Source organism: Talpa occidentalis, unplaced genomic scaffold (assembly GCF_014898055.3).
Source record: "Talpa occidentalis isolate TD23 unplaced genomic scaffold, MPIMG_talOcc4v2.1 talOcc4.5, whole genome shotgun sequence".
Classification (NCBI taxonomy): domain Eukaryota; kingdom Metazoa; phylum Chordata; class Mammalia; order Eulipotyphla; family Talpidae; genus Talpa; species Talpa occidentalis.
In genome coordinates, this window is record NW_023604861.1 from 110,765 (window position 1) to 121,397 (window position 10,633).

The 10,633-nt window shown below is 62.5% G+C and overlaps 1 protein-coding gene across 1 annotated transcript; it reads right to left on the minus strand.

The window, feature by feature from the left end:
• Positions 1-1,212: 1,212 nt before the first annotated feature.
• CFAP97D2 (CFAP97 domain containing 2) lies at positions 1,213-9,305 on the minus strand. Its single transcript, XM_054701842.1, has 3 exons — positions 9,216-9,305; positions 5,473-5,553; positions 1,213-4,900 (listed from the first exon to the last, which is right to left on the minus strand). Exons 1-3 carry the CDS (start codon positions 9,303-9,305, stop codon positions 4,673-4,675), a joined length of 399 nt encoding a protein of 132 aa, XP_054557817.1. The 3' UTR covers positions 1,213-4,672.
• Positions 9,306-10,633: the final 1,328 nt, after the last annotated feature.

Consider the following 10,633-nt stretch of genomic DNA (forward strand, 5'->3'; position numbering starts at 1 on the left):
TGGTTAAGCGCTGGGTTGCGAAGCTGCCCACAGCCTCTGCAGCACCAGTTTGATCCCCGGCCACCAGGCGAGGGTCCCACATGGTGCGCAGACCTCTCCTGCCACCCGCTGCTCCCCTCAGCAGTGTACTTCATCACTTTGCCTGTTTTATTCTCCGCTCTGGCTCCTCTCGCCCTCCCGCACTTCTGACTGTACCCAGTGCATATAAATAAATAAATAAATAAATCTTTTAAAAAAAAATTTAAAAATTAAAATAAAATACCCTTACTGGGCCTCCCTGGTGGTGCAGGGGTTAAGTCTCAGCACTGTCAGGCTATGGCCAGCCACTGCGTCCTGAGTGCGATCCCCGGCCGGGGAGTGACACACACGGTGCAGCAGACCTCTCCTGACTCGCCCGCTGCTCCCCTCAGCAGTGTGATTCAGTGAATCCACCTGTTCTGCTCCCCACTCTGTCTCCGGGGAGTCCTCTCAAACCCCCCCAGCCTGCACCCCAGTTCTTGTGTGTATAAATAAAAAAAAAAATCTTTAAAAATAAAAATAAAACACACTTTACTTGTCATCACAATAGTACCCCCCTGCTGTTGTGCGGCTGCTGTTAGCAGGAGCAGCATCTTCTGCCTTTAACTTTCCAGCTCTCTGTACGCTGGGCTCGAGAGTGCGTCTCTATAGAGCTGTGCACCCGTTTTTATCCATTCTGCCCATTTCCAGCACTTGATTAGGCCTCTGTCCTTTCACTATTTATTTTCCTTCCATGTTTATATTTTTGGTCCCTCCCTTCCTGCATTACTTCCTTCTTTTGTGTTTACTCAATTTTTTGTAGTGAAACATTTAAATTACTTTGTTTCTTTTTGTGTATATTCTATAGCTATAATCTTTGTAGTCACCATGGACACTGCATTTAACACCCTAAATTTATAGCACTCCACATTGAATTGATACCGGCTCAACTTGAATCTCAACAAAAACTGCTCCTTTAAAGCTCTGCCTTTGCTGTCACAAAAGCACGTTCTTATGCATTATACACCGATAAGAATTCTTTTTTTATTTAATGTATCTACTTATACGTATCTATGTTACACATCGCTGTTCATTTTTGTACAATGTTTGACTCCTCCCCTCACATGTAGCCCCGTAAAATCCCCACCGCCCAGTCCAGTCAGCCACGAGTGGGCCGAGTGCTCTTCCCACCCCGTTTCAATCCCTCCCCCCGCCCCGTGGATGTCTCTGATTTATAGTTTGCCTGTAAATTCTGTCTTTTCCCCCAATCCCTGGTTTGGGTTCCCCACGTTCCCCGAGAGGCCCCAGGAGCACAGCTGCCTGCTCTGGACTGGGTGGCCGATGGGCAGCCGCCAGCGCCTGAAGAGCTGAGATTGACCACAATTAGCCGCCGTCTGCTGTCGGAGCCTTTCCCTGCAATTGTAAGAATTTAATAGACTCCACAGTCCCCAACAGTTACTTTCTACAGCTGCTTCTGGCGTTACTGTTGTCCAGATGGGAAGACAGATTCGTGGTGCTTCCTCCTCCACCACCTTCCCAGCACGCAGCCCTATTTAGCATTGTCAAGTCTGTTATTCTAGGCTGGAGCGCCCCTCCCCTCCAGACCCGCTGCGCGAGTCGTGAACATGTGCAGCCGTCGGCATGGGCCACTTGAGGACATTTTCACTTCCCTCAAAAAAACAAAAACACAAACCACCGCCTACCCTTGAACCATCAACTCGTCACCCTGCACACCCAGCCTGAGTGACCTCTGACGCCCGCCCAGCTCCGGCACCCCTGCTGAGCCTCTCCTGTGCCTGACCCGCACAGTGCGGCCTCCCGTGGGCGCAGCCAGGGCCCAGCTGGAGTCAGCCCCCGCGCTCCACCCGTAACGCTCACGTCTGTCTCTCCAGTTGACGGGCATCTGTGGTGTCACCGGAGGCTGTTGTGAACACGCCTGCTCGTGTCCCTGTGGACGTGCTTCAGTTGCCGGTGCCACATCTCCGCGTGGGATCGCTGAATCATGGGGCCACTCTATTTCAGGAACTGTTGGCGCTGGCCCCCGGTGGCCCCACAAATATCATCCCTGTGGGGTCGGCGGGGGCTCCCGCTGCGGTTTTGCCTGCATCCCCTGATGACTAATGTTGAGCTCTCTTCCCCACGTGTTCATCGCCCTTTTTTACATCTTCCCTGGAGAAATATTTACTCTGATCCTTTGCCCACCTTTAGGTTACGGTATTGGTGCGTTTATCATTGGGCTGTATGGTTCTTCAGATGGTCTAGATTCAGTCTCTCCTCAGATACAAGATTGCAGATATTTCCTCCTCGTTTGTGGGATCTTTTTCTTCCTTGACTTGTTCTTTGAACCAAAAAGTCTTTACTTTTGGTCAAGTCCGACTCGTTTATTTCTCTCTTGCTGTTCATGCTCTGGTGTCATGTGTGACCCCAAATACGAAGTCAAGGAGACTCATCTCTATGTTTTCTACGAGTTCTACAATTTCAGTTCTTGTATTTAGAGCTTTGATACATTTTAATTTCCGTATCTGGTGTGGATAAGAGCCAACTTGGCACTTTTGCATGTGAGTATAGAGTGTGTCGGAGCCGCTGTCGGGACCCCTGCTCCAGCCTCTCCTGTGACTCGCTGTTCTCCCCCGTGACCAGCCGCCTCCTCGCTGAGGCAGAGCAGCCACACAGCGTGTCTCGCGGCTCCCACACACGTCGCCTCCCCGTCTTCATCAGGCGGCCTCGTCACCACGCGGGCAGTCGTTCTGAAACAGCACATGGGCCTCCTTTGCTCTTTTCAGGATTGTTTTGACTCCTTGATGCTCCTTGCAATTCCAGGTGACTTTTAGAATCAATATGTTAATTTTTACGAAGATGCAGCTGGGATCTGATGGGAACGCACTGAGCACACAGGTGGCTCTGGTGACCGCTTAGTGTCGCCTTCTGGTCCACACACACGGGGTTTTCCATTTATTTAGATCTTTAATTTCTTTCAATAATTTTTGTAGTTTTCTGAAGATAAGATTTGTACTTATTTTATTAACTTTATTTCCAATTATTTCATCTTTTTGGTGATACTGCGAACAGGATCATTTTCTCAATTTCATTTTCAGATGGTTTCAGTACATTTCATGCACTTCATCTCAAGGACACAGAAATACAATCGACTTTCACATATTAATCTGGTACCCCCAGATTAATTTGTTGAGTTCGTGTATCAATTCTAATAGTTCGGGTTTTTTTTCTGGCTCTCTCATGATTTTTCAGAAGCAAGGTCACTCCTCTGAGCACGCGGACAGGTTGGTTGGACACCATCCCCTCGCGCCCAGGGGGACTCAGGGCGCCCACTCCGCCCACCGAAGTCTCGGGGTTTGGACTTGGGAGTGAGGCCAAGGTGGCCTTCTCCGAAGGACATGGTCTTTGTGAGGGCCCGACGCAGTCTTCTCTGCCTGACTCCCAGTGTCCAGACCTGCTCTGGGGTCGTAGCTTCTCAGCGGCTCTGCCCAGATCCAGGTGCTGGTGGGAGGGGCCGCCCGGCCACTCCCCTGGGACGGTGCCGGGCAGGGGCAGCTCCAGTCTGCGGGTCTGGCCCAAGTCCAGTGTGTTGTCCTGAGTCCATGCTCGCTCAGGTGCACAGGACCCACCGCCGCCTGGGGGACAGGCCAGTAGCAAGACCGGCGGGCAGCGCCGCGCCTCCAGCCCTCACCCTCCGTGGGGGGGGGGGTCCCCTGTCCCTCTGTGGGCACCTCTGGGCCACACCAGTGTCTCCAGTGCCACCATCTCTTCTCCCTTCCTCGCTGACGCCCAGGGCGTGCACCGGCAGGGATGGAGGGAGAGGGATGCAGGAATTCTCCTCCTGGAGCACGTGGGGTTTTCCTTTCCAGAGACTCCGGGCCTCCCAGCTGGTCTTCTGGCCCCCAGGGCCGGGGCAGGTGGCATGGGAGGGGTCATTGTGGGTGAGAGCGAGGCCTGTATGCAGAAAGTGAGTCCAGATCCGACGCGAATGAGCCCGGGAGAGTGGAGATTGGCCAGTGGCTCCCGGTTTCAATGGCAGCTGGGCACCGGTGGCCCCAGCCTGGAGCCTCTCTGAGGAGGATGCACCTCTGGCTGCGGCTTCTCCCAGGGCCTGTGCCACCCCTGCGTACCCCATGCGCTGCGGATGGCTGGGGGCTTTGTCGTGAGATCCGGACCCTCTCCCAGCACCTTGGAGACGGGTACAAGGTGAACGTTTCAAAGAACTGAGAACTTCTGCAAAGACAGGAACCTCACTCACTGTCCACCAAAGTCACCACTGACCTTTGTGCTTAAAAGGGAGGGACAGTGACATAGAGGGGCAGTTTCTGGCAGTGGTGGGAGGGTGCAGTCTCAGCCGCAGGGTGGCCGCTCGCCTGGGCCGGCTCCAGGTGGCAGGAACAGCAACTGCATGGCCACCTGGCGTCTCTCTGGGCTGGGCCAGGGTCGGCAGGTGGAGAAACAAATGCCTTCTCTGCCTCGGCGCCTGGCCCCTGGCTTTCCAGCTGAGATCACGCCCAGGCCTGCAGCCACCCGTGCCTCTGCTTCTCTCTGCAAGCTGAGCTCAGCACCCTCCCTCACAGGGCTGCTTGGAGGGCAAACAAGGAAGGCTGCAGCAGTGGGCACACGGTGGGCTCATGGCCATGGGCTTCAGGGCTGGTTTGCTGGAGACGAGTCTCCACTAAAACCTTGGTCCCTGCGTCACAGAGGAAAGGGCATTTCTTTGGCACCTGGCTCTCTGGCGGGAGAGAAAAGAGACGGCTGCTCGGGCCGGGGGCTGCGGGCCTGCCACCGTGGGGCATGCTGTGGGTCCTGCTGTGGCCTGTCCCCTGTGCCTCATGATGCTGGACACCCTCTGCAGCAGCAGGCGGTTGTCCCTGTCGATGGCTGAGAGCCGGTCCTGCTCCAGCTGTGGGCAGACAAAAGCTCCTGAGCGGCTGTGGCCAGTCCCGGCACCGCCACCCGGGGCAGCTCCTGCCCTGACCACCCGGGCACCCAGAGCAGCTTCTGGTCTGCAGTGGGTGCGGTGGGGGGCGCCCCAGCACTGGGGTCGACTTGGCAGCCTCTGGGGACGCGCCTTCAGCTGTGATGAGAATGAGGAACTCGCCACAGTTTAAGAAAGGCTTTCGACGCTGTTCAGAGGAAGAAAGTTTAAGCCAGAGGAAACTCCTCTTGCGCTAGGCAGTCAGTGGGCTGGCCGGCGGCCGCTCTCAAGACCAGAGACTGAGCTCCAAGTGGGCAGGCACCGGCCCCCGCCAACAGCAGAGGCAGCTTCAGCTTCCAGAAACAAGTATTCTGAAGCACCATGCCCCAGTCTGCCTGGAGGGGTGCAGCCTGGGGCTGCCCTCCCACTCCCCGTGAGTCCTGCAGGCCGGGAACCCCCAGCACGTCCTTCCCTCTGAGCCCGCCTCTCTCCTCCTGTTTTTTAGCTGCCATTTTCCCACTCACTGTGACAAAACCGGGGGTTGGGTGGGCGGTCACCTTCAGTTTCTTGAGTTTCAGATGGAGATGGCTGGGCGTCCATGGGGCACAGGTGTCCACCAGTGGCTGGGCGTCCTGGACCTGCATCACAGAGAGGCAGTGTGACCCGGGTGGGCTCAGCGGGTGACCGATGCCAGGCCCCAGGGTTGCTGTGGGCAGCTGACGTGCAGGCCACAGCCATGCTTCCAGGACAGAGCCCCTTGGACAGGGGCCGCAGCAGTGTCCTCTCAGAAGCAAGGGAGCATGTTTGCATTTAATCGTGTGCCTATAGGGACACATCCACGTGCCGGCATTGCAGGTGGTGGTGAGGCTGGCCCAGGCCTGTTTCGGCAGGAAGGCTCCGCGGCCGGCAGCCCCGCTTGCAGGCCTGTTAGGCTGATCAGCCGAAGTGAAGGCTTCGGGAAGCCCTGCGGCAGAGCCCCTGTGCGGTGGCCTGGGAGCCCCTCATTTGGGGCCAGGCCTGCAGGCTGGGCACCACCAGCCGAAGCAGCAAGCCCATGGGCCAAGACAGCGACAGAGAGGGGGTTCGGGTGACGCCCCCAGGAATGGCACTTGGTCCTGCGGCAGAGGAACCCTGGAGGACAGAGACTGGACAGAAGGGCAGTTGTGGGGACCCCAGCCACGGGTGAGGAAGAGACAAGACACGCTGGCCGTCCCAGCGGGGCCTGGCCACCGGCAGGGGTGTGCCACGCACAGGAGGCCCGAGGGGCAGCCTGCCAGAGGGGTCTGCCGGGTCTTGTCTCCCTGGGCTGCCGGTCTGTTGCAGGGTGGGAGCGGCCACGGGCGGTGGACTTCTGCTGCCCGTGACACCAGGGAGCAGGCAGGTGCCAGGGCATGGGACGGCGGGGACTCTGCCCTGGGCATGTTTGATTTGAGGCGCCAGCGCAGCTGACTAGGAGTTGGCTCTGCCACAGGTAAAAGCTGGAGACGCCAGGGCTGGAGTCACGCGGCTGATTCTGACTCTGACCAAGGTCTCTGAACACACTGGCTTGAGCCAGGTGACAGCGGAGCCAGAAGGCTGTGCTGCAGCGGGTCCCGGTGCCGGCAGGTGGGGGCGCCGCAGCGGGTCCAGGTGCTGGCAGGTGGGGCGCCGCAGCGGGTCCAGGCAGGTGGGGGCCCCCGCAGCGGGCCCAGGCAGGTGGGGGCGCCGCAGCGGGCCCAGGCAGGTGGGGCGCCGCAGCGGGTCCAGGCAGGTGGGGCCCCCCCGCAGCGGGCCCAGGCAAGTGGGGGCGCCGCAGCAGGCCCAGGCAGGTGGGGGCGCCGCAGCGGGCCCAGGCAGGTGGGGGCCCCCACAGCGGGCCCAGGCAGGTGGGGGCGCCGCAGCGGGTCCAGGCAGGTGGGGGCCCCGCAGCGGGCCCAGGCAGGTGGGGCACCGCAGCGGGTCCAGGCAGGTGGGGGCCCCCCCGCAGCGGGCCCAGGCAGGTGGGGGCGCCGCAGCGGGCCCAGGCAGGTGGGGGCGCCGCAGCGGGTCCAGGCAGGTGGGGGCCCCCCCGCAGCGGGCCCAGGCAGGTGGGGCGCCGCAGCGGGTCCAGGCAGGTGGGGGCCCCGCAGCGGGCCCAGGCAGGTGGGGGCGCCGCAGCGGGCCCAGGCAGGTGGGGGCGCCGCAGCGGGCCCAGGCAGGTGGGGCGCCGCAGCGGGCCCAGGCAGGTGGGGGCGCCGCAGCGGGTCCACTGCAGAGAAGCCAGAGCCGCAGCGGGCCCACGCGCCTGACGACCTTCCCGCCAATCAGAACTCACGTCTGCAGCCCTCATTTGCATGCACGGGCCTCGCCCCGCCCCCCGTGGCTATATAAGCGGCTCCGCGCTCTCGGGCTCGGCCACCCGCCAACCCACGCGGGTCAGTCTGTGGCGTCCCGTGGCGTCCCGAGGCGTCCCGAGGCGTCCCGTGGCGTCCCGAGGCGTCCCATGGCGTCCCGAGGCGTCCCGTGGCGTCCCGAGGCGTCCCGAGGCGTCCCGTGGCGTCCCGAGGCGTCCCGTGGCGTCCCGAGGCGTCCCGAGGCGTCCCGTGGTGTCCCGAGGCGTCCCGAGGCGTCCCGAGGCGTCCGGTGACGTCCCGAGGCGTCCACCTGGCCACGAGCGTGCAGCGAAGCGCGAGGCCAGGAAAGCGGAGGCAGCAGGCGCGGGAAAGTCGCTCGCGGGCCTCTACCTGCCTCGGGACGGGACAGCACGACGCGGCACCGCCCGGGCCCGGGACAGCGCGGGGGCTCCCCGCAGCGCCCTCCTGCTCTGGCTCTGCATCGGGGTGGCCCGTGCTGCGGGGCTCCAGGTCACCCGGGAATGGGGCGAAGAGAGCCGCTCTCGGTCTCACCGGGCAGCCGGCCCACGGCAGAGGGCGGCGAGGGGCCGGCCGGCAGCCAGGCGAGCGGCTCGCCCGCTCCCCCCCACCCCCGCACCCCCGCAGCCACCCCTCACGCAGGCGCCCCAAGTCCCCTCCTCAGCACCAGCCGTCCTGCTGGGAAGGGGCTCGCGGGGCTCAGTCACCCACTTCACGCCCCTGGATCTGCAGCCTTTTTAGGCCCCTGACGGAGCCGCATCCTGAAGGAAGACGCGCCCACTGCTGCCGCCAGGGACGCCGAGGGCCCTCCCGGCTGGGGGGTTGCGGGCAGGAATCGGGGACCAAGAGCTAGTACGTGTGACAAACCCGTCACCTGGAGAGCTCGTTTTTAAATAAATGCGTCCAAACCGTGATCTCTGAAGGCTCGCGGGGCAGAGGGGTGGAAGCTCCTGGGTCTCCCTCCAGCCCTCACCCCTTCTCCTGCCCACTCCAGGGGCGCAGGCACAAGAAGGAACAGCAGGTGGTGCCGACTGCACTTTTACCTCTGAGTTGTCACCAGGTCGGGCTCCATTCTCTGCTGGCCTCGCCGCCCCTCCCGCCCCGCCCCTCCCCACAAACCCTGCGGGACTCCAGGCATCGTCCCAGTGTCCTCGCCTGGGAGGCTGCTCCCCAGCCCACTCCACCCAAGCCCCGCAGGCCCCAGCCGCCTCCCTCACCCTCTGCCAGGCGAGATGCCTCGTCTGGGTTGGGGGCGAGACCAGCCTGTGGGGTCCCAGCAGGCCGCAGAGACACACGGCCCTGGCCAAGGACGCTGGCCGCCAGAGCCCGCAGCCGCCCTCGCCTCCATGATGGGGCTTCACCTGGAGGCCTCTGAGATGGGAGCCTGGTGTGTGCGCCTGCCCAGGCAGGGCAGCCTTGGCCCCAGGCCACAAGTGACCCCACACCCTGTCGGGCCTGCCCGCGCCTGCCTGTCCCTCACAGGGGCAGCGGGCCCTGGTCCAGTCGGCCACACCTGCCTGCCTATGGCCGCTGGCGCAGGCCCCCGGGCACCGTGGCCTGAGAAGGGGGGGCAGTGCGCTGCCCCCTTACAAGGGAGGGAACTCCAGCCAGAGGGCGAGGGATGCGCCGCCCAGAGCGTTGGAGGGGCCACCTGGGGCCGAGGTCCAGGGGTGAGAGTGAGCCCCCAGCAGGTGGGGTGCAGGGAGCAAAGGCCCTGGTCCAGGTGGGGGGCGGAGCGGCGGGCAGGGCCCTGGCGGGGCTGGCCGGGCTGGTATCCGCGGCCGCGGGGGCCGCTCTGGGGATCCCGCGGGGCCGCAGCCTCCCTCGGCCTGGATGGACGGAGGGGCCTCCGCAGCCGCTCGGCCCTCGGCATCGGCCGGCGCGGCCCACGGCGGCGGGGAGCAGGAAGGCCGCCCCGGCTCCGCGCTGGGGGCCTCTGGGTGGGCGGGAGGGGCGCGGGCGCGGCCTACCCTCCGCCGGTGCGCGCGGTAGGCGTCCTCCCAGGCGCGCCGCAGGCCCGCGGGGGCCCGGGGGGGCGTCGGCCGGGGGGCTCCCCGCATCTCCGGCGCTGGCCGCCGCGGCGTGTTTGCGGCTCCCGCGACGGTCGCCAAGGCGCGGGCGCCGCGGGCCCGGGGGCGGGACCTCCTGGGGGCGGGCGCAGCCCCGCGGCGGGCCTGGTGGGGGCTGCCCCGGGCGGGTCGCCTCAGCCCCGCCTCTTGCTCCTTCCAGACGGCTCTCCTCGCCCGCCCTGGCGCAGTTTAAATGATTTGGGCGGGGCCGCCCCGGCGGCGCGGGCGCGTGGTCGCAGCGCTGTGGCGCTGTCCGCGGCCTCTGCAGCGCGGGTTCGATCCCCGCCGGCCGCGGAGATGCCCACAGGGCGCGGCAGACCCCTCCTGTCTCCCCGCTGCTCCCCTCAGCAGTGGATCTCAGTGGATCTGCCTGTTCTGCTCCCTGCTCTGTCTCTGGGGAGTCCTCCCACCCCCGCACCTCTGGCCTGCACCCCAGTTCTTGTGTGCATAAATAAATAAATCTTTTTAAAAAAACTTTTTTTTTCCTCCTGTATTGTTCTGAAGATTGAAAGGGAGATCCTGACACTGGTTTGATTCAGGGTTTGTTTTTTTGTTTTTAAAGATTTATTTTTTATTTATTTATACAAGCACTGGGTACAGTCACAAGCGCGGGAGGGTGAGAGAATTCACCAGAGCGGGGAGCAGAGCAGGCAGAAGGACCGAAGGACACTGCTGAGGGGAGCAGCGGGCGGCAGGAGGGGTCTGCGCACCATGTGGGACCCTCCTCCGGTGGCCAGGGAGCAGCCAGGGATCGAACCTGCACTGCAGAGGCTGCAGGCAGCTTCGGAACCCAGCGCTCAACCACTGCGCCACCGGGGAGGCCCTTAAAAAAAACTTTTTTTCGGGCCTCCCTGGTGGTGCAAGGGGTTAAGCACCGCATTATGAAACTATCTGCAGCCTCTGCAGCATGGGTTCAATCCCTGGCCTGCCAGGGAGCATCCCACATGGCGCAGCAGACCTCTCCTGCCTCGCCCGCTGCTCCCCTCAGCAGTGTCTTTCGGTCAGTCTGCCTGTTCTGTTCCCCGCTCTGTCTCCGGTGGATCCGCTCACCCACCGCATCTCTGGCCTGTGCCCCAGCTCTTGTATCCATAAATAAACCTTTAAAAAAACAAAAAAATCTTTTTTTCAACACTTGCCCCCGCCTCCACATCTGCCCCCCAGCCCCTCTGCCCAGCCCTGGGGCATACCCGCAGCAGCTTGGGGCCCAGCCTCCTGCTGTGTTATGAGGTCACCTACAGCTCAGCAAGGCCCTGGGGCTCATGAGGTCAGTGGAGCTGGCACCTCCCCAGCTGTCTGAGCACAGGTACAGGTGGGAAGGA